General features: G+C 47.6%; 1 protein-coding gene across 1 annotated transcript; it reads right to left on the bottom strand.

The window, feature by feature from the left end:
- Positions 1–5,865: 5,865 nt before the first annotated feature.
- On the bottom strand, positions 5,866–24,304 carry LOC146355777 (uncharacterized). The gene is made up of 4 exons (XM_084830849.1): positions 24,221–24,304; positions 20,314–21,059; positions 17,594–17,720; positions 5,866–8,713 (listed from the first exon to the last, which is right to left on the bottom strand). The coding sequence occupies exons 1-4, from the start codon at positions 24,282–24,284 to the stop codon at positions 7,770–7,772; spliced, it is 1,881 nt and encodes a 626-aa protein (XP_084686975.1). The 5' UTR covers positions 24,285–24,304; the 3' UTR covers positions 5,866–7,769.
- Between the last annotated feature and the right edge of the window lie 2,466 nt (positions 24,305–26,770).

Below are 26,770 nucleotides of genomic sequence, written 5' to 3'. Positions count from 1 at the left end.
TCAGTTTTATATTGCTGTAGGGAGTGTCCACTGGTGGCACATTGTGTGTGAGAGAGAATGGGGTTTGAATAGGATTGGGTTTTTTGTGACATATTTCAAGGTTTTGGTGACCTTTAAGGCTGACAAAGCATTAAAAACAATTTCAAGGTTTTGGTGACCTTTAAGGCTTACAAAGCATTAAAAACAACAACAATGAGGGAGTGAACTCCAGGGAATTGAGAAGGGAATTGCAAAATGAAGGGCAAAATAGCTGAGTTTCAAGTGTAGCTGAATTGAAGATTTTTTCCAACTCAGCTTCTTTGGCCTTAAGTTTGCAATTCCCTCTTTGCTCCAACTGGACAAACAACAAATGTTGTTTATAAACAAGCTTTAGAATGAACTTGTACTTTGGTAATATTTAACTTTAGGCCCACTGTTGTTGCCACCGTCACCATCATGTCACCCATCATGCTGCTCAGGAATTTCCATGTTGTTCTCATGTACAGTTATAAGTTGCAGAATTAGTTTGTAAGAGCAAGCAAAAATTGTGTTGTGTACTCTTTATAAGAATTTTTAAAAAAATAATAAACAAAAAATGTGCTGAATTTTTCTTTTCACCTTTCTTATGGAGCCTTTCTGAAAAGCGTAAACCTACCTTAAGATATTTCTAACAAATAGTACCTCTGACAAAATTACATCCTGGGCAACGCCGGGTATATCAGCTAGTTTATTAAATAAAAATTGTTGTAAAACACAAAGTCACTACTTATATTAAGAATTGCCATGTCTTACTTCCAAGTAAACATGCACAGAAAGTGGGTGGCTTTACAGAGACTCTCATCCAGCACTGGGATATGCTAAAGATTGACTGCTTTAGCGCTTGAGTGATATGGCGATATACTGTGGCTCTGTATGAGCATTGGACTCTTGTTTCTGTGGAGAAAGTAGGGATGTATGAATCCCTTACCTGGCTCCGCGCAGGGGCATCTGCGGTGGGGGGAAGGCACTCCATCCCTCCCCCCAGAATCCTCCCTGGCCGGCTCTGTGGAGCCACCGGCCAGGGCCGGCCACAGCCAGAGTTCCTGCCAGGGCCGGGCTGCTGCGGCTGCAGATGGTGGCCGTCGTAGTGGCCACCATTTGCGTGGCTGCCTTTACCGTGATAGGCTATGTAAATACTTTATTTATGCAAATGGCGGCCACAGCAGCCCGTGGCCAGCTGGGAGACCAGCCGCCAGAGCCGCCGCCGCCCCAGGTAAGTTCTGGCACAGGGGGATTTGGCGGGGGGCAGGAGGCCATTCCGCCACGGATTCCAGGGGGCCGGATTCTAAAGAATCTGGCCTCACTGGAATCCGTGGCGGAATTCTCTGACATCCCTAGGAGAAAGACTGGCAAGCACACTTGTTGGTGGGATGTAGGGAACTGTCCAGACAGAAGGTTCTGCTCCTTATCTCTGGATGCCTGATATGAGCTCCCTAGAGAGGTTCGCCTGACACCTACATTGTACTCCTTCCAGTGCCAGGTGAAGACCTTTTTATTCTCCCACTATTTTAGCATTTTAACTTCCTTGTCTTTTAGCTTTGGTGTTTTAAATTTATTTTAAATCTCTGCACTGCTGCTAGGTTTCATTCTGTCCATACTTTTATATTGTATTTTTAAGCTTGTATATTTTATATTGTTTACATTGTACTGTTATATTGTGGTTTAAGGCTTTCATATTTTATATTGTTTTATGCTGTGCTTTATAGTTTTAATTTTTGTGAACTGCCCAGACAGCTTCAGCTGTTGGGCAGTATAGAAATGAAATGAAATAAATAACAAAATAAATATCCCTTACCATACATTTCCTGTCCCTCAGCAGGGGATGTAGTGTAATCTCTCTTTAAGATCCACTGTTTCCCATCACGGCTGTAGAGTAGTTAACCAACCAAGTGTTTTTGGTTAGTCTGTTTGTAGCATAGAGGTCATGCTAGTGCCTGGTTTGTATTTGGATTAAAGAATAAACCTTTTGTCTGCTATATGGGAACCTTTGTTTATATGGGAGCCTGTTCCATGGAACCCTTGAAGGACAAGTCATCATATGGTGTTAGAAATTGGTGTGGATTTTGGTTTTTTTCCCACTGCAGTTGGGAGTTTGTTTGTTTGTTTTAATTGAATGTATGGACTTGTTCTGGCCTCCACCTTCACTTGCTTTGCAAGGTAATTTGGCTGAGAATTGGAAGCGCTGGGAACAAGCTTTTAAATTATATTTTACTGCAGCAGGACTTGATAACGTTTCCAAGAAACGGCAAGTAGCTATTCTGCTTCACTGTGTGGGAGAAGAAGATTTAATGGTATATAGTACTTCTGTTTTTTCTGAGGAAGAGCAATAGCGTCTTTAATGCCTGCTTAATGACCTTCAAAGAGGTCAGCAGGCGCATTTCAGCCAGCAGGTCATTCCACAACTGAGGGGCGGCCAAGGAAAAGGTCTTCTTGTGTGTGGCTGCCAGTCTCACATTAGGGCAGAGAGCCCTCAGAGGGCCTTAGGTGGGCGGACTGGGACGTAGGGGAGAAGGCGCTCCATAAGGTACCATAGCACCAGTTGAAAGGTGTCGGGTTGCTGAGGTAACAAGAACCCAACTGCAGACTATGGCATTTTCCTCCAAGGAGCCGTATGACGTATATGTGACTGACAAGAATTGTGAAGAGATTCCAGTTCAAGTTCTTGGAGCCAAAAAGTCACAATTTGAACGTAGATATGACTGGATGAGAGATAACAAGACCCCCTGTTGTGGTATAGTACACAAGCCTCGAAAATGTCCAGCGTTTGGAAAGACTTGTAATAAATAGTGGGAGGTGGTGGGCTCTCCCACACTGGAGGCCTTCAAGACGAGGCTGGACAGCCATTTGTCAGGGATGCTCTGACTTGGATTCCCGCATTGAGCAGGGGGTTGGACTCGATGGCCTTGTAGGCCCCTTCCAACCCTACTATTCTATGATTCTATGATTCTATGAAATGTGGCATGAAAAATCATTATGCCAGATTATGTAAAGCAACATCATTAACTCTTGATAAAGGACAACAAAGATAGCAGACTCATGAGTTTGATGTAAGCAGTTTGTTGATAGAGTTTGTTGATAGAGAAATTATCTCGAGAGACTAATGGTTGAAGATACAAACCAAAGTGCTGGATGGTATGTTGATATAATTATACAAGGATTTTCAGTAAAGTTTAAATTAGCTACAGGAGCGGAGGCAAATGTATTGCTGTTCAATATATTTTGTGGGTTACCTAGCAAGAAAGAACTAACCAAAAGTGATGTAATTCTTGTGGCTTATGGTGGGACACACATACAGCCTTTGGGAGCTATGGTTTTTGAATGTCACACTCCAAAGGGAGTAGCCAGATTATTCTTTTACTTAATAGATTGTTCAGTAATTCCATTATTGGGCAGGTCAGCTTGTGAGGCTTCGGATTTGGTTCGTCGGGTTGATATTGTACATACAGCTGAACCTTTGACACAGGAATGGCTGTTTGCCATGTACTCTAATGTTTTTTAAGGTTTAGGTGAGTTTGAAGGTTCTCACCACATACTGTACATATTGATCAAATAGTTGTTTCCGGATATTGGAAAGTGCCGTTTGCAATACTTGACAGGCTGAAGGATACTTTGTGCCAGATGGAGAGTGCAGGAATGATATCTCAAGTTCCAGGCCCCACAGAATGGGTGAGCAGCCTTGTTATTACAGAGCCAGCCTGGCCTCATTCTTACTCTGGCATCCTTCCTAGGAGAGTCAGGGTAGCCTCCAGTGACCCTTGCGCCTCTGGCTATACGTATTTCTCCCCAGAAGTCAACACTTCATTGCCATCTTGAGTTAAAGTTCAGATGGTTTCAATATAATATCACAATAAAAGTCTCAGTTAGGTCATGAAACTACCTGGGGAAAAAATTCTTGCACAGCCAACCATGAGCGCGCCTGTCTCGCGTCCTGACAATTGCAGTGTCAGATGATGGATTTAGGGGCATCGGTGGGGACTTGTTCTCCCTCCCATCAATGTCTACCATGTTGGTTTCTGCCTCTGATCCTGGGAGGCTGGGAGCACATCTCCCCTTGATTCGCAGATGTTGCACAGAATGCAGCAGGTATTACATCTGACACAAGGTCTTCCTCAACATGTTTTTATTGTACACTTTTATTGTTTTAAACTGTTCTACTACATACTTTGTACATCGCCCAGAGTGGCTGGGTGACCAGCCAGATGGGCGATTAATAAATTTAATAAATAAAATAAATAAAACATCCAGAAGCGTGTAAAGGGATCACCACTGCACCTTTAGGTGCTCAAACGTGTGCTCCACAGGCATTCGAGCACGGCTGTGGTAGTAGTTGAAGTTCTTCTACTTGGCCATCCTAGGAGCACGGTGGGGTGCCATCAGCCACAATTGGAGGGCAAAAGCCTGGTCCCCAAGAATGAGGGGGCTCGCACGCAGGCCATTCACTGTTGTGGGGGGTGGGGCAGGTGAAGTATCTCCCCATTGCAAGCTTGTCTGCCAAAGGTGAATTCTAATAGAGAGCCAGTGTGGTGTAGTGGCTAGAGTGTTGGACTGGGAGTCAGGAGGTCCGGGTTCTAGTCCCCACTCGGCCATGGAAGCTCACTGGGTGACTCTGGGCCAGTCACAGACGCTCAGCCCAATATACCTCGCAGAGTTGTTGTGAGGATAAAATGGAGAGGAGGAGGATTATGTATACCGCCTTGGGTTCCTTACGGAGGAAAAAAGCAGGATATAAATGTAATAAATAAATAGATAGAGAACCGTGTTGTGGCTTCTCCCCAACATGCCTGTGTAAACATCATAAATCTTCCTTTGCTGTCTACGAGTGCCTGTGGTGTAAAAGAATTTTCGGTCGCAGAACTCCTCTCCCCTCGGGGGGCGGGGGAGCTAGGATGTGCACATAGGGAGAATCCAGGGAACCCCAGATCACAGAAGGCATGTTCTTTTTCTTTTTCATGTTCTTTTTCTCGTCACCAACCTTGATGATGCCAGAGAGGTAAAGCTCATTCAGGGCGCTTAGTGTCCACCTGCTTGTCCACCTTCCTCTTGTTCTGGCCCAGGCAGTGGTGGTGGCGAGGGTGGGGGGGAGCAGTAGATGCCATTCCCTGCTTGCTCAGTGGCTCCCTGCCTATCAAGCAAGCCAGTGATAGCACTGATGGGAAAGAGGATGAGGAGAAAGAGCAGCTGGTGACAGTGGTAGACTCACCGGGGAAGAGGGCCCGTTGCCTGTGTCTTGTGGGCCCTTGGGCAAACACCTGCAGCTGGCTCTGAGTCTTGGTTTTGGAGGCTTTGGGATCCCTTCTTAGTGGACAAGCATACCCACTCTACGAAGGTGGTTAAAGGTCATGCAAAACCTGAAATATTTTCTGCAATGTGGCACCCATTCTTGTGGTATGCTGATGACACCTCCCAGACCCAGGCCTCTCCAGATCATTGTAAGATTTTGCTGAACTACTAAGAGAAAATAATTTCAGCTTGAAAGTTTTCCAGTTCCGTACTCTATGCATCCTGGCTAAATTGGCTGTGTTTGATTGTTTTCTTTAAACCTTTTCAGGCTACGTTTAGCCCATGTTCATTGTACTCAGACAAAAGGAGCCAGTGTAGTGTAGTGGTGAGAGTGACGGACTGGGAGCCCGGAGATCCGGGTTCTAGTCCCCACTTGGCCATGGAAGCTTACTGGGTGACTTTGGGCCAGTCACAGACTCTCAGCCCAACCTACCTCACAGGGTTGTTGTTGTGAGGATACAATGGTGAGGAGGAGGATAATGTAAGCCGCCTTGAGTTCCTTGCAAGAGGGAGAAAGGCGGGGTATAAATGCAATAAATAAATAAATAAATAAAATGATATAAAAATAAGGTTTTTAAAAAACATTGCTTTATTGAAACTTTTTCTTGGAACTTTTTTTACAATGGCCTTAATTAGGCTTCAACAAAAATATACAGAAACAATAACAAAGGGGCGGGGGTAATAAGAATAAAAATAAATAAGAAAGTACAACTTGTGGCCCTCTGGATGTTTTGGCCTACAACTCTCATAATCCCTCCCCAGGCTGGCTAGGGTTGGTGGGAATTGTGGGTCAAAATATCTGGAGGGCCACAGCTTGCCCACTCCTGGTTTATAAGCCAAAGAGAGAACTAAGTAAGAGCTCAGAACAAATGTCGCTATTTCCCCTCCTGCCTTACCTCAATAATCTAAAACCGTACCTTTGCTATAGCTGTTGGCTTCCATGCTTGGTTAACACCACTTGTTGAATATTTGCTAAAATTCCTACTGCGATGATTAGATTCATTCGGATTTTACTTCAATCAATAATAAGCCAGAATTTCAATGCTAACTATAAACGTTTTTTAGAATTGTTATTTTAGCCTTGGAGTTGGGAAGCAGTGACCCTCCAGATGTCGTTGCACTACAAGTCACATCATCCTGACCATTGGCTGTGTTGGTTGTAGATCAGATAACGTAAGAACCCTGCTGGATCAGAGGACCCCAAAGGTCCATCTCAGTCGAGTATCCTGTTTCTAAGAGCGGCCAGCTGGATCCCCCAGGAAGCCCACAAGCGGGGCAGGAAGGCAGCATCCCTTCCCTACATTTGCTCTTCTTCCTAGCAACCAGTATTCAAAGACATGATGGCCAGGTTTGACCATGACACTAACCCATGGTTTATTTAATTGGATGGATACTGGTTGTTGTCGTGATGTGTGAACCCAGCTGCACTAAAAAAACATGGTTTGTTAACCATGAACAATTCAGAAAGAGAACCCATGGTTTGTTGTTGAGTTCTGAACTCTGGGTTGTTTAAACCATGGGTTGTAGTTATATGTGAACCCAGTACTGTGGTTGTTTATGGGTAGTATTGCCAGGCTACAGAGGTGATGGGCAAGAGCAGTAAAAAAGAAAAAAGCCACTCTGCATGGCAGCACTACAACAACCCAAAGCCATCTGGGATACAGGGAGGGAGCGGTCAAAGGAGGAGGGAAACAAACAACCCAGGGATTTAGAAAACAAACCATGGTTTGTTCGATCATCTGCCAGACAAACCTTGGGTAGAGCAACAAGCCATGGGTTAAATAAACCATGGGTTAGCATTATGTGCAAACCGGATCACTGCTTCTGAACCTGGAGGTTGCATGTAGTTTCTTCATCCCAGCAGCCCTACGGGGACAGCCCAAGGTGCAACCCAAAACCATACATGGCAGAGCCTTATTTGAACGTCTGCAGCCAAGTTAGTGCCCATTGCCACCTCGTGGCAGTGAGTTCCATAGGTTAGTTCCATAAAGAAGAAAGTTATTTTGTTGAACCTAAATCTACAGGACCACAGTTCCTTTGGGCAATCCCAAGTTCTAGTTTTTATAATAGAGGTAGAAAAATGTCACTTTTTCCACACCATGAGTAATTTCATAAACTTTTATTATGTTCCTCCTACTTGTCTTTTTCCAAAGTGAAAAATGCCCCCAAAGTTTCAGCCTAATGTGGTAGCCAAAGTGCACTAACCAACCATCTTCACTACCACATTAAAGATTTTCACACATTTTTGTGGTTTGCCATTTGTTATATGAACAGACTTCTCCAACCTGGTGCCCTCCAGATGTGTTGGATTACAACTCCCAGCATCCCCCAGCCAGGTTGGGGAAGGCTGGTATAAAAAAAGTCAGTGTTATAAAAAAATTAAATTACGCATTTCTGTTTCTCAGAAACTCACTGCCTCTGGGCAGGTAAGAACGCTCAGTACCAATGCCACCACCACCTCTTTTACAACCCTAGCATCCAGAGGGATTCGTCCCTGCATGGATTTTCTCATGTCTGCGCAGATCGCTTCGATTAAGAAACCTTTGCTCACATGACGAACATTTATAGGGTCTCTCTCCTGTGTGAATTCTCCTGTGTATAAGGAGGTATCCTTTCTGGATGAAGCTTTTCCCACAATCTGTGCACGTATTTGGTTTCTCTCCCGTGTGGATCCTCTCATGCGTCAAGAGGGAAGAGCGTCGGGTGAAACATTTCCCACACTGGGCGCACCTGTACGGGGTCTCTCCCGTATGGGTCCTCCTGTGTATGACGAGCTGCAGCCTCCGGCTGAAGTTCTGCCCACAGTCAGAACAGCTGTATGGCTTCTCGCCCGTGTGGATTCTCTCGTGGTTGATAAGGTTGCACCGGATGCTGAAGCGCCTCCCGCACTCGGCACACTCATATGGCTTTTCCCCCGTGTGCATCCTCTTGTGCCTCACGAGTGTCGATTTCCGGTTGAAGCTCTTGCCGCAGTCCAAGCACGCGTATGGCTTCTCCCCTGTGTGGGTTCTTTCATGAACCACAAGGTTTGCCTTGCAGTTGGAGGTTTTCCCGCAGTACAAACACTTGTACGGCTTTTCGGCCATTTGCAGAGCCTGGCTGTTAAGCAGTTCAAAGCTCCTGTCATCAGCCTGTTCCTTCTTTATCTTGAACTTTATGATCCCCTCCTGAAAGGTACCTTCGCGTAAGCTGGCATCCCCTTCCTCGTAAAGAAAAGCCTGCTTGGTTGCCTTCCCAGGATGGTTTTCCCAATGGCCAGCTGACACTGGGGGACTTCCTGGCATCAGCCCTGTCTCAAGGCCCTGGAAGAACTCCCCGTTGGCTCTTTCCAAGGATATTCCACAGACACCCACTTCCTCGGGTCTCTCCAGCTGAAATGTCTCCTCTCCATTCTCCTGCACTTGCCCATCACCTTCTAGAAAAGAAAAGATAAATATCAACATGTGTATTGACTTGGGGTCCTGATTCTGTAAGGCCTAGTCAAAATAGATCCTCTCCGATTACTGAGATGAAACAAATCCACTTGTCCAAAAGGATGTCAGTTTATTGACAGAAAGTAGATGCAGAATAAATATGCAAAGAAAGCTCATACCTCTCATCAGCCAATTAAGCTATCACAGCTGGGTGTCTCACTGGCTCCCCAAGACAGATGAGGAGTTGTTCCTAGAGCCTCAAAGTTTCTCCAGGCTGTTAGCTCGCTTTCCCACATGGAGCAAGACCAGAGACCAAAACTAGCCTGCTTGATTTTATAGGTTTGTCTCTCTAAGCTCAGGAGCTGATAGGGAGAACAGGAGGCTTTCCTTCCTACAGGAAGCAAAACTTATCTCATCTTCTAGGATGACATAATCCAGCTGACCAAAACAGCTTCAAGGTGAAGCTGTGAATTACTAGCTTGTGTGGAAGAGCTTCTTAATTAACTATAAAGCTGCTGGCTAGGCCAAACTACACAGGCCTCTAGGTGGCTACCAACAGCATATAGGAATGGTGTGAAGTCCACCTTATTGCTCACCAACAAACTCTCTACAACAGGACATGAGAGACTGAGACATTCAACATTCCCTCTTGCCCATTTCAGTACTCCATTCACTTTCATTGTTAAAAGGACACATTAGCTCATTAATCATTTACAAACATCACATTCGTTTCATTATTCATTACTTTTATTACTCTGTTTAATTATTTGTTAAATTTATATTCCGTCTTTCCTCCAAGGAGCTCAAGGAAATGCATACATAGATCATAGAATCATAGAATCATAGAATAGTAGGGTTGGAAGGGGCCTACAAGGCCATCGAGTCCAACCCCCTACTCATTGCAGGAATCCAAGTCAGAGCATCCCTGACAAATGGCTGTCCAGCCTCGTCTTGAAGGCCTCCAGTGTGGGAGAGCCCAACACCTCCCCAGGTAATTGGTTCCATTGTCGTATTGCTCTGACACTCAGGAAGTTTTTCCTGATGTTCAGCCGGAATCTGGCTTCCTGTAACTTGAGCCCATTATTCCGTGTCCTGCACTCTGGGATGATCAAGAAGAGATCCTGGCCTTCTTCTCTGTGACAACCTTTCAAGTACTTGAAGAGTGCTATCCTATCTCCCCTCAGTCTTCTCTTCTCAAGGCTAAACATGCCCAGTTCTTTCAGTCTCTCTTCATAGGGCTTTGTTTCCAATCCCTTGATCATCTTTGTTGCCCTCCTCTGAACCCTCTCCAGTTTGTCTGCATCCTTCTTAAAGTGTGGTGCCCAGAACTGGACACAGTACTCCAGATGAGGCCTAACCAGTGCTGAGTAGAGGGGAACTAGTACTTCCCGGGATTTGGAAGCTATGCTTCTATGAATACAGCCCAAAATAGCATTTGCCTTTTTTGCAGCCACATCACATTGTTGGCTCATATTCAGCTTGTGATCGACAACAATTCCAAGATCCTTCTCGCTCATAGTGTGGTTGAGCCACGTATCCCCCATCTTGTAACTGTGCATTTGGTTTCTTTTTCCTAGGTGCAGAACTTGGCATTTGTCCCTATTAAATGTCATTCTGTTGTTTTCTGCCCAGCGCTCCAGTCTATCCAGATCACTTTGAATTTTGTTTTTGTCTTCCAAAGTATTAGCTATCTCTCCCAATTTTGTGTCATCTGCAAATTTGATCAGCATTCCCTGCACCTCCTCCTCCAAGTCATTAATACAAATGTTGAAGAGCACTGGGCCCAGGACTGAGCCCTGCAGTACCCCACTCGTTACCTCTCCCCAGCTTGAGAAGGTCCCATTGATAAGCACTCTTTGAGTCCGATTCTGTAGCCAACTGTGGATCCACCGGATCGTTGTTTCATCTAGCCCACTTTGAGCTAGTTTGCTCATCAGGATATCATGGGGCACTTTGTCGAAAGCTTTGCTGAAGTCGAGGTATATGATGTCTACAGCATTCCCACGGTCTACAAGGGAGGTTACTTGATCAAAAAATGAGATCAGATTTGTCTGGCAGGACTTGTTTTTGACAAATCCATGTTGGCTTCGAGTCATCACGGCATTGTTGTCAAGGTGCTTCCAGATGGATTGCTTTATGATCTGCTCCAGAATTTTCCCAGGGATTGATGTCAGACTGACTGGCCTGTAGTTCCCAGGTTCCTCCTTTTTACCCTTTTTGAAGATAGGGACAACTTTAGCCCTCCTCCAGTCATCTGGCACTTCACCCGTCCTCCATGATTTCTCAAAGAGAATAGACAGCAGTTCTGAGAGTTCTTCTGCCAGTTCCTTTATGACTCTAGGATGCAGTTCATCTGGCCCTGCAGATTTGAACTCATTCAAAGTAATGAGGTGTTCCTTGACCATATGCCTGTCGATCTCAAGCTGCAATCCTGCCCCTTCAGCCTGTACTTCGCCTTTGCCAGGGGGGTCATAGACCCTCTTTTGGGAGAAGACTGAGCCAAAGTAGGAATTGAGCACCTCTGCCTTTTCTTTGTCATCTGTTATCATTTTGCCATCCTTATTTAATAGCTGAACCACCATTTCTTTCCTCTGCCTTTTACTATGCACGTAGCTGAAGAAAGCCTTTTTGTTGTTTTTAACATCCCTTGCTAACCTCAGCTCATTCTCAGCTTTAGCCTTCCTGACGCCATCCCTGCAATTCTGTGCTACCTGCCTGTACTCTTCCTTTGTTACTTGGCCTTCTTTCCACTTCCTATTTGTGTCCTTTTTTGTTTTCAGATATTCCTCTTCTCCATTTTATCCTTACAGCAACGCTGTGAGGTAGATTAGGCTAAGAGTCAGTCACTGGCCTGAGGTCACCTAGTGGGGACTAGAACCCAGGTCCCAAGTCCCAGTCCAACACTCTAACCACTACACCACACTGGCTCTGAATTATTTATATGCTGCAATAATATTGGTAATAAGATCACAATAAATGATATTAACATTTTTAAATGTGTGGTGTAGTGGTTAGAGTGTTGGAGTGGGACTTGGGAAATCAAGGTTCTAGTCCGCACTTGGCCATGAAGCTCACTGGGCCAGTCACTGACTCTCAGCCTAACCTACCTCACAGGTTTGTTGTGAGGATTAAATGGAGAGGAGGAGGACCATGTAAGCAGCCTTGGGTTCCTTGCAGGAGGAAAAAAAGGCATGATATAAATGTAATAAATAAACACATCATTGAATCAGGATCCTTCCATTAGGGCAGGTGATGGAATATGGACCTGGGGTAGGAAGGATCCAGCTGGATAAGAGATGACAAAGAAAAGGCAGAAGTGCTCAATTCCTACTTTGGCTCAGTCTTCTCCCAAAAGAGGGTCTATAACCCCCCTGGCAAAGGCAAAGTACAGGCTGAAGGGACAGGATTGCAGCTTGAGGAACACCCAATTACTTTGAATGAGTTCAAACCTCCAGGGACAGATGAACTGCACCCTAAGTAATAAAGGAACTGGCAGAAGTCCCAGAACCACTGTATTATCTTCGATAAATCATGGAGGGCGGGTTACGTACCACATGACTGGAGGAGGGTTAATGTTGTCCCTATCTTCAAAAAGGGTAAAAAGGAGGAACCTGGGAACTACAGACCAGTCCGTCTGACATCAATCCCTGGGAAAATTCTAGAGCAGATGATAAAGCAATCCATCTGTAAGCACCTTGAAAACAATGCAGTGATTACTTGAAGCCGACATGGATTTGTCAAGAACAAATCCTGCCCGACCAATTTGATCTCATTTTTCAATCAAGTAACCTCCCTTGTGGACTATGGGAATGCTGTGGACATAATATACCTCGACTTCAGCAAAGCTTTCAACAAAGTGCCCCAAGATATCCTGATCAGCAAACTAGCTCAAAGTGGGCTAGATTAAACAACGGTCAAGTGGATCCACAGTTGGCTACAGAATCGGACTCAAAGAGTGCTTATCAATGGGATCTTCTCAAACTGGGGAGAGCTAACAAACAGGGTACTGCAGGGCTCAGCCCTGCGCCCAGTGCTCTTCAAAATTTTTATGAATGACTTGGAGGAGGAGGTGCTGGGAATGCTGATCAGATTTGCAGATGACACAAAATTGGGCAGGATAGCTAATACTTTGGAAGACAGAAACAAAATTCAAAGTGATCTGGTTAGACTGGAGCGCTGGGCAGAAAACAACAGAATGACATTTAATAGGGATAAATGCCAAGTTCTGCACCTAGGAAAAAGAAACCAAATGCACAGTTACAAGATGGGGGATACATGGCTCAACAACTCTACAGGCAAGAAGAATCTTGGAATTATTGTCGATCACAAGCTGAAGATGAGCCAACAATGTGATGTGGCTGCAAAAAAGGCAAATGCCATTTTGGGCTGCATTAATAGAAGCATAGCTTCCAAATCCCGGGAAGTACTAGTTCCCCTCTACTCAGCACTGGTTAGGCCTCATCTGGAGTACTGTGTCCAGTTCTGGGCACCGCACTTTAAGAAGGATGCAGACAAGCTGCAGAGGGTTCAGAGGAGGGCAACAAAGATGATCAGGGGGCTGGAAACAAAGCCCTATGAAGAGGGACTGAAAGAACTGGGCATGTTTAGCCTTGAGAAGACTGAAGCGAGATAGGATAGCGCTCTTCAAGTGCTTGAAAGGTTGTCACAGAAAGGAAGGCCAGGATCTGTTCTCCATCATCCCAGAGTGCAGGACACGGAATAATGGGCTCAAGTTACAGGAAGCCAGATTCCGGCTGAACATCAGGAAAAACATCCTGACTGTTAGAGCAATATAGGAATGGAACCCAATGGGGGGTTCTAAATGGTTCTAAATGGGGGGGGGGGCCTCTCCCACACTGGAGGCCTTCAAGATGAGGCTGGACAGCCATTTGTCAGGGATGCTCTGACTTGGATTCCTGCATTGAGCAGGAGGTTGGACTCGATGGTCTTGTAGGCCCCTTCCAACCCTACTATTCTATGTTTCTATATTTATATGGAACTGGAACAGGTGTCTGGTGTCATCCTCATATATCTCCCTCTCTCTGGAATCCTGCCAGGGTGGACACTGAGCCCATAGAATCCCAGAGTAGTTCTGATTCTGAGGAAGAGCAGTCGCTCCTGGGAGAGGAGCGCGCTCCTCTTTCCCAGGACCAACAGCTGACGGAGATTCCTCCCACCAGCATTCCTAGTTTAGTTAGCAGTCCAGGGAGTGACCGAGCACAGATAGCAGACTTGGTGGATGCGCGACACCGACGCAGAGAGCGGCGCCAGATGGAGGGCGCGGAAAGGAGGCGTAGTGCCCGGTTGGCGCGCAAACAACGGCTGTGCCCAGAGGATCCAAGGGAAAAGGGGAGGGACTCTCCCTAGTCCTTAAGTTCAGGGGTCTGCCAGTAATTCCCCTTCAAACGGGGACCAACTGTTCCAACTTAGGGCATAGGTACTGTGCTGCTCAAATCTAGTTGCAAACGGTATAGTTGTTAAGTTGTAAAAGAAGAATAAAACTTTGAAAGGAATCCCTTTGTCTGTGTCTGGACTTAGCTACTGGATTAGACAGAGAGCCCTCCAAGGAGCCCTTGACAAATCCTTCCCACAGGACACTTGATGGTAGATGGTCCACTGAGAGCAGAGCCTGAGGTCTTCTTTGCCTGTCTCTCTCCCTCTTTCTCCTGAAATTTGTGTTCTTACTTTCTTTCTTAAACTGGTTTGTTTGCCTCTTCCTGTGGTAGAACTGGTTGCAGAACATCTCTTGGTTGATGTCTCCTGATATCCTCCATTTTATTTACCCAGAATCCCCCAGACATTGTGTTGTTCCAGAGCATTGTGGGGGAAGAAATGGCAGCTGCCATTTCCACCACCACCACAGTGACCCCCCAGAAATAGAGTGGAGCCAAAAGAGATTTTTTCTGAGGAAAATTTCTCAGCTCAGGAAATTTCTGAGAACCCCCCCCCCCCGCTCTGCCCCTCAAAGAAGAGGACAATTTTTTCAAATGACATTTGAATAACCATCAACATTCTTTGTGGTGGCTGCTATTCTTGTCCCCCTGCCCCAATGTCAAGGAACAGCACTGGCTCTAGGGCATTGTGGAGGATGCAAAATGGTGGCCAGGTGGCTCACACAGTTGCCACTGCTTTATGTTCAGTGGTAGCGAAAACAACGGTAGCGAAAACAAAAAGCCGACAAATAACAAAACCATCTTAGGAAAAAAGGAAATAGCTGTGCGGCTGCCAAGTCTAATGGAGAGACTTGCCACCCAAGAAATTGTTGGAGAATCTCTCTGCTCCTGGAGGAATATTCGGCAAAATGGTCCCCCTGCCCTCCTCCATTTGTCCGCACACAATTTGGGAGGACATTTTCCCTCAGCTCTAAAATGAATGGATGTCAAGCAGGAGTGTTGAATCTCTTTCAACCTGAGGGCCAAATTCCATTTCAGAAAAGCGCTTCGCAGGGGGCAGGGTGTGTGTGTTACATTCCAGTTGTGGGCAGAGTCGGAGGCAAAAGGGGCAGAGCCAAACGCAAAGGGTGCGGGGCCAGAAACACCAGCAAAGTTTAGTTTAAAAGTGCTTGGTGGGGGGGGGGGTACAAAGGCAAAAAGGGTGAAGCCAAAAATACCAGCACATTTTAGCTTAAAGCTCTTCCTGCCAGTAGCTAAGACTTCGGAGAGGCCTTTCAACCTTTTGGAATGAGGGGGAAAGTGCACAAAAGCTGGGAAAGCATCCAGTGATTGGTGGTTGAGCGAAAGAGGGCGGTGTCGGGGAAGGGGGCGTGGCCGTCAGAGAACCTCTGAGGGCTGGATTTGGTAAATCCTGGACAGGGATAGCTCGGCCACAGTGGTACAGGCGCTAGTAACCTCAAGACTGGATTACTGCAATGCGCTCTGTGTGGGGCTGCCCTTAAGGCTCCCCTGGAAGCTGGAGCTAGTGCAGAACGTAGCAGCTCGGCTCTTGTCGGGAGCTGCCCCTTCTCAGCATGTAACTCTTTTGCTGAGGGAACTGCACCGGCTGCCTATTCACTACCGGGCCAGGCTTAAGGATTTAATACTAGTGTCCAAAGCCCTAAACAGCATGGGACCAGGATACCTGAGAGAGCACCTTCTCCCTTACCAACTGCCCAGTCACTGAGATCATTGGAGGGCTTGCTCCTGGTGGTTCTACTTGGACCCATGGCTCGACTAGAGTCCACCAGGAGAAGGGCCTTCAGTGTGACGGCCCTCTTTCTTTGGAACTCCCTGCCCCTGGAGGTCAGGCAGACACCAACACTGCTTTTTCCGATGCCTCCTGAAAACAGCACTGTTCCAGGAGGCATTCCTTAATTGACCAGTCACGTTTTCTATTGGTATTCTGTTTTTAAAATAGCATAATTTTAATCTGGTGTTTTAATCTTTTATCCTTTTATTGTTTTATCTCTTGTGTTTACCGCTCCAAAATCTGTTCTAGATATGGAGCGGTATACAAATATTGTAAATAAATAAATAAATTGGCAGCCACAAAGTCTCCCCTGCTCCAAATAGTACAAATGTGAACACTGAAACATACCTACCCGTTTGTTACTAAAATTTGAACTGACCCATCTGGTTTGCCTGGTGGAAAACAGAATGCAGACTAGCTGTGCAATCCTATGAAGTCTAAGCCCCTTGGTAACCATGTTTAGGATTGCAGCTTAAATGGGCCTTTAGTCTGATCCAGCAAGGCAATATGGGCTTCTGGCTCAGACAAGAGTGGAGGGGAGACCTCAACCCCCCATCTACCCCAGAGGAGGACTTGGGGGGGAGAGGAGGCTTCATCCGGAAACCGATCTTCTGCCACTCCGGGACCTTCCGTGGAGGACATGGTCAGAGGATGGGGCTTTACCGGACTCAGAGGGCACCCCTCCAATGCAGTCCTCACTGCCCCACGCCATGGGAGCCAGCCAGTGGTGCAGCTAGGTAATTTTAGACACTGAACATAATGAATGGTATTATGCTCTCCCATTAGATGGCCATGGGTTTACAATTGCTTCTACATTCCTGATACGTTAGAGCAAAAATAAAACATTAAGAAACCCTGTTTACCATCCCTCATTTAAAAATAAATAAATACTCTGAGCATGTGTAGACTCGCATTTTAAACTCACTTAAATCACAGCATTCTCATGACTATAGGAATAAAATGCAGCTTAGGTCTGATGTTTAACATGCTTACTTGGGACTAAGCATCATTTTGTTGTACAAATGGATAATGTATCTATTTTAAAGCAAAAAGAATAAATTGAGCACCTGTAACCATGTACATGCCTGGTTGGCTGCCCCCTAACAATAACATGGTTTTGAAAATAAGAAAAAAGAAAGGATGCTGCAATTACAAGTATTGGCCTTGCTGGGCCCTGGCATGCCCATGGCAGCCTGCGTGCTGATGCTCTCTGGGTAATCATTGGGGGGGAGGGCTGAGCTGTGGGGCCCTGAAGGCTGCAGGATTGGACAATGGCCCTTTAAGAAGTAGACATGTCCTCCGAGGAGGTAGAGTGATCAGCAGGTCCAGACCTGTCAGCCTTCAGAAGGCCTCTGCATGTTGCTAAGACAACTGCTCTTCCTGGGTGAGTTTCAGCCAGGGATCTGTCCAAGGTCCTGACAGGACTAGTAGTCATTGTTAGCCTTGTCCTCCATGAATTTGTCCAATCTCCTTTTAAAGCCAGCCAAAGCAGTGGCCATCACTACATCTTGTGGAAGTGAATCCCATTGTTTAACTATGTGCTGTGTAAAAATGTGTGTGCTGCTTTTGTATAAATAGGTGTAAAAAAAATGGGGTAACATGACGTGTCCCACAAAGTAGCCGAGACGGAAGGAACCCATGCTGGAGTCATGCTCAGATTCTCTAACAGTCAGTAACTGAGTCTCTTGAATATTTACCAAAGAAACTAGTCTCCCCCTCGCCCTCCTGCTTGTCTTCCACAGAAAGCTGCAGCTTCACGGGGTCAGGCAGATCCCGCTCCAAATTTGGGGTGTTGACAAACGACTCCACCAACTGTCCTGCCTCCTGAAAAAGAAGCAGATGTGCATTATATAATAATTCAGGGGTGATGAACTTCTTTCAGTCCAAGGGCAGACTTCCATTTCAGAAAAGCGCTTGGTAGGGTGGGGGTGTACAGTCCAGTTGTGGGCAGAGCTGAGGGCAAACTGGGCAGATCCAAATGCAAAAGAAGCAGGGCTGGAAATACCAGCATAGTTTAGTTTAAAGTTCTTGCTGCCAGTAACTGAGTCTTAGGAGAGGCATTTCAACTCGTGCTGTGCTGAAAATTTCTCCCACATTCTTTTGACCGTTCTCATTCAATCCGATAGAAAAGAAACTGCTTTCGAAAAGAAATTGAAAGGAGGAGAAATTTTTGAGAAATTCTCATGGGCTGGGTTTGGGGTTCTTGTGCTTACCTTACTTGTGAGGTGGCTGAGGAGTGTGCATGAGTGTCCTGTCTGTCATTGTACAGTAATCTCTGTGGCAGCTGGTAGCCTCCTTGGCTTCCCGCACTTCAGATAAAGCCATCGTGAGGAAGATGTCATGAGGCAGTTCCTCCCGTGGGGCTTTTCAGTTCGGGAAGTGCAGGTGGCCTGGGAGGCTGCAGAGCAATGGAAAGACGTGTAATAGAGAGAGAGAGAGAAAAAAAACGCACACAGCACCCTCGGCCACCTCGCAGTGATGAGATAAGCTCAAAAATACCACCAAAAGTAATTCAAAATTCACAGCTGAGGCTGTCGCCACCTACAGAAGCTGTGCAGTAAACCAAAAACCCTGAGGAAAAAAGAATCTGTGCTACAGCTCCTGCCAATAGTTCAGCCCTATCTGTGAGAAACTGTTAGAGGATTTCTCCTCCCCTAGGAGAAATTCGGTGAAATCGTCCCCTGAATTTCTCTGCCCACAAATAGGCTGGAGAATTTTGAGAGGCCATTTGCGCACAGCTCTAATTCCAACCTTTTAGAATGGGGGAGAAAATGGTGCAAAAGCCGAGGAACCACTCAACCATCGTGGCTGTGGGAAAGGCTACCAAAAAAAAGCCAGGTGGCCTGCATGCAGCCCATGGGCCATGTCTCCCCCACCCCGATATATAGGATAAATAATAACTGTTATTCATTCAGAACATTATTATGGGGCCCTTAGTAGCCAGCCAACCACATTCCACACAGCTCATACAGCTACAATGGACACATTGAGAAGGGAATGAGTGGGAGGAATGATGATCTAGAAAAACAAAAACAAAATAAAAGCTAGACAGAATTCTACCAAATTCCCCCCCCCCCCCCGCACCCAGTTCAACCAGCAGCCCCACTGCAGTAACTGAGGCAGGAAGTCGGACTGGGGTTTTCTTCCCTCCTGGTCGAAATGGCTTTAGGCTAGCTGGAGACAGGTGCTGTTCTTTCGTTGTTGTTGTTTCAAAAGAAAGCACTGAAAGAGGGGTCATAGTGGGGACTGCATTGTGCGGTATGTTTATTTTATTTCTGCCCTACCTTTTAGGGGAAGCCCTTGCAAGGTGGCCTGCAATAACACAGTTAAAATCAAGGCAATTGAACAAACATATGATTAAAACCACCATCAGATAAAATTGTATCTCATGCCTTGTGCCTTTAATATGCAGGTTTGGTAGGGTTTGGTATCTCTTCAAAAAACCTCCAAAACCTGTTTGACCAGAGGTGACAGATTGCAAAAGAAATGTGTGTGTACTCTGCGAGAAGGGAAGCCTCCGTCAAGCCCACTTTCAATTTGCTTTTAAAATTATCCTCCGTCTTCGGCTTTAGGGCCTAAACTAAAAGAGACAGCAGTAGGCCCGTTTGTTGAAATCTGTCGTGTCCCAATTCTGTGGGAGTCAGGGATGGGACAGGGGTCCTATTTTTAGAGAAGGAGGAATGCATGACTAAATCCCACCACCATTATTTACCTCCTCATAGTTTGTCATCTTTCCCCATCCCCTGGCATTTTTATCCTCAGCCAGACTCTGAATTTAGACCCAGAATTCAGCTCAGCTGAGGGCTAAACAACACACTACATTAAATGCGTAGCATGTAACTGATCCTAGCTTTTTTTTAATTTAGTGTAAGCATGTGGAGCCCTACTCTAGATCAGGACCACCACATGTGGGGGGGCGGGGGAATGACCTTTCCCATCCAGCTGCTTTTCCCCACTGAATCCCCCCACCCCCAGCGCAGAGGCTAAAGAAAGAAAGAAGAAACCCTCCAGGGTGCCAAAGAAGTTTTCCTCCTTTCTTTAGCCCCTCCCTCCCTCCTAGCCTACAACAGTCCCAATGAAAATACCCCCGCCACACACACACACACTGCTATTAATTGCCCCCCCACCTCAAAAAATGACAGAGCAGCAAGTTATGCGTTTAGCACAACCTTCCCAACCTGGTGCCCCCCAGATGTGCTGAATGACAAGTCCCATCATCCCCAGACAGCATGACACATCTGGAGGACTCCAGAACAGGAAAGGCAATTTTGGTCCTCAGAAAGGCAGGAATTACTCTGCCGGGAATGTCTCTATCTGTCAGAGGCCTCCAAGTCTGTTTATCCTGTCCTAAGAGACAGAACGTCTGCCATTTTCTCTGGTCCTCCTCTCATGGCCCCCCCACCATGAAAACCCTCACCTTGTGTTCCCACCTCTCGGGCTCTTCCAGCCTCAGGAGGAAATCCTCGGCCAGGGCCACTGCCTGGCTGCAGGTCTCCGGGCCCCGCTCACTGACCCAGCTCTGCATTTCCCAGGGCAGGACGGTCAGGAACTGCTCCAGGATCAGCACCTCCAAAATCTGGTCCTTGGAGCGTCTCTCTGGCTTCAGCCACTGATGACAAAGCTTCCAGAGCTGCTTGCAAACGTCCCGAGGCCCGTCGGCCTCATGGTAGCAAAAGTGCCTGAAGCGTTGGCGTCGGGCCTCAGAAGTGGTGGCCTCTCCACTTGCCATCTCCTCCTTCACTTTCATGGACACATCCAGACCTCCATTGGGCTTACGAGGTCCCTTGAGGCCAGGCAAGGGAGGTGAAGTTGCCCACTCTCCCCTGGGCCACTGGCTGGCACTGGCTATTTCCTTGAAGGAGGCCTGGAATTCCTTGGTATCTTCTTCAGAAACGGGCTCAGGTAACTTGAGGTGTCGCCACCCTGAGTGAGGGGATTCCACCGTCTTCAGGAATTCCTGCCACTGGTTTTCCCAGCGCTGCTGCAGCCCCTCTTCCGGCTCCTGCTTAATTTGCGGCGGGCCTTCCCCAGTCAGAAACTCCCTGATGGTCCCGACTTGGACAACATGGGGGTCTCTTCCGCCCGCTGCCACAAGCCGCCCTCGGGATTCAGATCCTGTTGTCTCTCGCTCCTCCATTTTTATTTCAGGCTGCTGCTCCTGAGCTGAAAATGAAATTCAGTCATCTTAATACACTGCAAAGTGAAGAGGGGTGGCCAGCTTTGATGGTGCAATCCTATACACGTCTACTCAGAAGGAAGCCCCATTGAATTCAGATGTAAGCCTCGCTGAATTCAGACAGACCATTGAATTCAATGGGATTTTTCCCCAGGTAAGTTGGTCTAGCAGCCTTTCCCAACTTGCTGTCCTCCAGGTGTGTCAGGACTATAACTCCCATCACCCCCAGCCACAGCTGGGGATGATGGAGGTTGTACATCCTGACATACCTGGAGGGTTCCAGGGGTCCACTGGCAATGGCCAGTGTATAGGATTGCATCCTCAACTGATTAAGTGGTTGGATCAGGGGTGCACTACCTAAACCCCCATCTTCCACCAAATTCCCCCCTCCCAATTTATTTATTTATTATTTATTTATTATTTATTTATTACATTTATATCCCACCTTTTTTTCTCTTGCAAGGAACCCAAGATGGCTTACATGATCCTCCTCCTCTCCATTTTATCCTCACAACAGCCTTGTGAGGTAGGTTAGGCTGAAAGTCAGTGATTGGCCCAGAGTCAGCCAGTGAGCTTCATGGCCGAGTGGGGACTAGAACCCAGATCTCCTGAGTCCCAGTCCCACACTCTAACCACTACACCCCACTGGCTCCTACTAATTGTGCCACTCTCCATGCCCTCTGAGATCCTCATACAGATTGCTCCTTCCCTGCCACTGCTACCAGTGAGAAAAGAGTGATCTGTATTGCGAGTGCTGGGACGCATGGGTGTATTTGTGCATATGTATGCGTGTGCACCATCCAACCTTGCATCACATGCAGGCCTCTGAGTCAAGAAGGTCGTGCACCTCTGGGTTAGATTAACCAATAACCCCACTTTGTAATCGAGTATCAAGGCACAGCTGATAATTATCTCACATGTTTTTTTAAAGATTAAATTAATATTAGAACTAATAAAACCTACACGTGGCAGGCACCATCTTAGAAGAGGTACTCTCCTTTTGTTCCCATACCAGAAGGAATACTTCTTCTAAGTGGCTGTGACACAACACCACCTCTAAAAACAAGAAATGTATTGTTTTTCTTCAACCTGACTGAAGAATTTGTGTGGCTTTACGGTGCAATCCTATCATTATTACTCAGGAGTAAGCCCCATTAAATTCAATGAGGCTCACACCCGGGTAAGTGGGTACAGGTTTGCAGCCTTAGGGCACAATCCTATGCACTTTAGACAGAAAAAAGTCCTACAGCTCCCAGCATTCCCCAGCCAGCCATGCTGGCTGGGGAATGCTGGGTATTGTATGACTTTTTTCTTTCTAAGCATGCATAGGATTGTGTCTTAAAGCCCTTAAATGGTCCAAATGTGCCTTAAATAAATGAATAAAATGAAGGAAGACTGCCAGAAAGACCAAGATAGGCATCTGTTGTGACCTCTAGGAAATGTGGATTCATCAATAACAACTCTAATGTTCTTTAGTATCAGGTGCTAGTCCATCGGGAAGGGACCATCCTTGGCAAATCCACTTTACCCTTGCTTATCTTGATGGCCCATCTTTCCCATTCAAATGGTAAACTCTGAAAGTCTGGACTCCCATCTTATTAGGGACCTGAGTTGGGGAGGCTTTCAGTGAGGCTAATTTCCTTGAAGCTGTCCAGATCCTAGAACAGCCCTCCCCGCAACATAGTGGCCTCCAGATGTGTTGGATTACAGCTGCCATCATGCCCACCCAGCGGCCACGCTGACTGAGGATAATGGGAGATGTTGTCCAGCACATCTGAAGGGCACCATGTCGCGGGGAGGCTGGATAGCAGCTGAGGCCTATTTCATTCTTCACTTGAGCACAGTGCAGCCGCTAAAGGGATGCAACCCCGGAAAGGCATCTGTCCAAATCGCCGAGGACCCACAGCCCTGCAGAGCCCCACGAACCAGATTCCGCTGGAGCTGCTGCTCCTCTTCACCACTGCAACCTGCTTGTGCCCCTGCCTCTTGCTCTGGCCCAGACATCAGTGGTGGTGGTGAGGAGGAGGAGGAGCAGATGCCGGTGTCTCTCTGCCTGTCAATCAAGCAAGGGGCAGCAGTGATGAGAAAGAGGATGAGCAGCCAGAGCAGCCAGTGACAGCAGCGGTGAGAAGGTAGGCGGGGCCCATCAGGGCACCCTGCCAAGGGCTCTCAAAGACTGAGAGCTGACGCTGCTCACTGCCCCTATGAAGTCACTAGGTGCCCTTTGGCAAGCCATTTTCCCTCTTTCAGCTCTAGCTTGCTCCTTCCCTCACTCATTTGCAATATCCAGATATTTATTTATTTTATTTGTACACCACCACCCCCTGCCGCCTTTCTACCAAGAAAATGGAGCTAACAGCACGGTCCCACCTTACAGGGTCATCGTAAGGGTTGTTGTTGTGAGGATAAAATGGAGAGGAGGAGGATAATGTAAGCCGCCTTGGGTTCCTTGCAAGAGGAATAAAGGCGGGATATAAATGCAATAATAATAATAATAAAAGGATTCCCGACGCGATGCACAGGAGGTGCCTTAAACGCTCAAAAAGCTACATAAATGGAACGTTCTTAAAACAAGAGCCCACCTTACAGGGTCATTGCGAGCGTTCCTGACACGATGCACAGGAGCCACTCTAACCCTCGGAACGCGACATAAATGGAGCGTTCTTTCTCTTCTTAACCATCGCGACGCATAAGGACTGCCAACTTTTTCACTTACCCCTGCTCCTGTGCTTTGAACAGCAAGGGACACGCCGCTTATGTCCGTGCCGCTAAAGGTTTTGCTGGTTGATTTCTGCTATGAAGTGCCTGCCGTCAAAAAGGTGCAGGAGCAGGTCCCCCCGGTCAGTTGGCCAGCGCTGTGGGTGGATGGAACCCCCGTGGCCTGCTCTGCTCCCGTGCCTCTGGCAGAGCGCCGCTATGCAGAAATCAGCAGGTGACGCTTTCTACGGGCCCCGGGATCTAAACGGCCGACAGGTGCACGTCAAGCCCCCGATAAAGCACAGGTACGCGGGGCACGTGAAATGTCGGCAACCCTAATGGAGAGCTCCAGGAGCGCGCCCCCAGCCCGCCCCGCGATTGATTTTTGGCAGCTCCAAACACGATCGTTTCTTCTTGCCCTCCTCGGTGGTCCGCCGCTGCTTGAACTCACCCCCTCTTTGCAACTCCGGCATGGCAGCCTCCGGCGAGAGCCTCGCCGCCTCCAGGGGCTCCATCCAGAAAGCAGAACTCCCCCCACCCAGCCGAGAAGGAAGGAGGAGGATCAGGGAGGCGGCTCCGCTTCGGCCACAAATCCGCAGGCTTCCCGAGCCGCCTCTAGGCGCCCCTAGCTCTGTGCGTTTAACCCTTTCAGCAAGACGGCAGGAGGGAGAGGCCGGGCACGCGCTCGCCGACCGCCCCTCCTAGCAAGGATATCCGTCCCTGCTTCCTTCTTGGCCGCTCTCTGTCCCAGGCAAACCGGCGAGCCCCTGTTTCGTGCGCGCGTCCTTTCGGGGGATGCCTGATGAAAATGCTCTCGGCGTGGATCCCTAGAGCTGCCCGCTCGTCGGGTGCAGCCTTGTCCCCAGGGCCTTTACTGGTTAAATCTCTGAGCTGGGAGGGGCCGCGGTGGGGAGGGAGGGAGCAGGGGCGACCCTTGCCCGCGGCAGCACATCCGCGCTAACGCACGCGCATGCACGACAAGGCGTGCGGCGCAGCGGGGCCGGCCGCTTCCGCAGCCCGCGGCTCCCGGGGCGACGTGTGGCGCCGCTGCCGACTGTAGGAGAAGGGGTGTTTTACGAACGTATCTGGACCTCCCCCCCGCCAAAGGGGCCGGGGACGCGGGCAATGCAGCCTGGGCTTTTGAATCAGCGAAGGACGGATTATATCGCAGCACGAATTGACACAGCAGAAGGCGTCGGAGCGGTGGGGTCTGGCGGCTCCGGTGCCAGCGGGGCGGTGGAGCTGCTCTGGGTTTCAGCCAGAACCAGTCAGAACTCTAAAGGAGCTAGCCAAAGCACCTTGGATAGCTCCTGTAGAGTTCTGACTGAAACCCAGAGCAGGTGCACCGCCCCGCTGGCCTCAGGACCACCAGCCTCCTCTGCGTAGGCCCCTCAGCATCGTCAAAACATTAACGAGTCTCGCCAGCGAGCCCTGGCTGGGGGAACCCCGGGAGTTTCCATGGGCCAGGTCGGAGCGCCTGGTGGGCTGGATTGGGCCTGTGCGCCAGATCAGGGCCGTGGACTGGTGGTTCTGCACCGGTGATTCAGCTGCATTTTAAGGACTAACACCTTTATTTTGGCATAAGCTTTCGTTGGACTAGAGTCCGCTTCTGCAGATAAATCAGGTTTTTCCTCTCAATTGGCAGGGATAGATATACATAAATATGGGTGTAGAAGGGAGGGGGCTTTGTTAACATTGGGGCCATATGGTGATGAAATGCAAAAAAGTGAAGGCTAAAAACATTTGCAACACAAGTTAAAATGTATGCAAATTAAGCCAAGTGACCATTCACAACAGCAGTAACGGGTGATAACATGACCACCCTACTGCTGCTAAGTTAATTCACACCTACAGTGGGACAGGAAACCATTATCTCTATTCAGGCCCAAATAGAATCAAACTTCATTATTATTTCTCATTCAGCTAGGACTGGCATCAGCCCCTAGTATCCTGCAGCTGTCAGGGCCCCTATGCTCTAGCAGGGCCCACTGCTAATAACTGTCCCTGGCCCTCTACTTCCCCCACCACACACACCTGGTCTGGCACTCCTAGCAGCGCCAAGCAACTTCCCCTACCTTAGCTGCCTTAGCTTTGAGGTTTAATTCCTAAAAAGAGGAAGTTGACCCTGAGCATTCTCCCTGACATACAGTTTTTCTACGTGGGGGGATTCCCCCCACCACCACCGGGGATGATTCAGACATGTTATTGCAACACACACCACTTGTAGCAATTACATTCAACAGGGAAGACACCCCCTCACACCCACACCCGCACACCACTTTATTGTGAAGATTCTATATAAACTAGCCATAACAGAACTGACGGAGTAGGAGAGAGTGTGGTATTCAGTCACAGTGAATTATCTGGGCACTCTCCTGCAACTACAAACTAGCCTTCAGGATTTCTTCTCCCTCTCTCCCCTCAGCATAGGGGACAGGGAAATCCCAAAGTGGGGTGGAAGCAGCGAGGCACCTCATCCACAGCCCTGCAGGCTCATGCTTAGGGTAGCTACTTAGGCACTGGCAAAAAAGGAGGACAAAAGAAGACACTGATCTGCGTAACATTTGCACATGCTAGTTTATAAGTATAGACAATCGAAGGTAGTGGCTCCAATGTCCATGGGAATTGGGAACTGGATTCAGCACCTTGGATAGCTCCTTTAGAGTTCTGACTGAAACCCAGAGTGGATTCACAGCCCCACTGACATCGGAGCCATCAGCCTCCACTGTGTATAGATGGAAATTTAGGAATAATTGCTATAATTTAAATACAAGTACAATCATAGAATAGTAGGATTGGAAGAGGCCTATAAGACCATCGAGTCCAACCCCTTGCTCATTGTAGGAATCTAAGTCAAGTACAATACATCTCACCAGAGTGGGGGAGAATGTGATGAAGGGGTTTTCTACACAAGGCATTTATCATGAGCTCACCATTCCCTACTCATGGTTGTTTACGGGTTCTTTAGACAACGTCATGACCCTCCAGTTTCGCTTCTGTT

Source organism: Heloderma suspectum, chromosome 2 (genome assembly GCF_057233095.1).
Source record: "Heloderma suspectum isolate Gila_16-S chromosome 2, 16-S_ref, whole genome shotgun sequence".
NCBI lineage: Eukaryota > Metazoa > Chordata > Lepidosauria > Squamata > Helodermatidae > Heloderma > Heloderma suspectum.
Note: the sequence above shows the minus strand (reverse complement) of the source record. Positions and strands in the feature narration are given on the sequence as shown.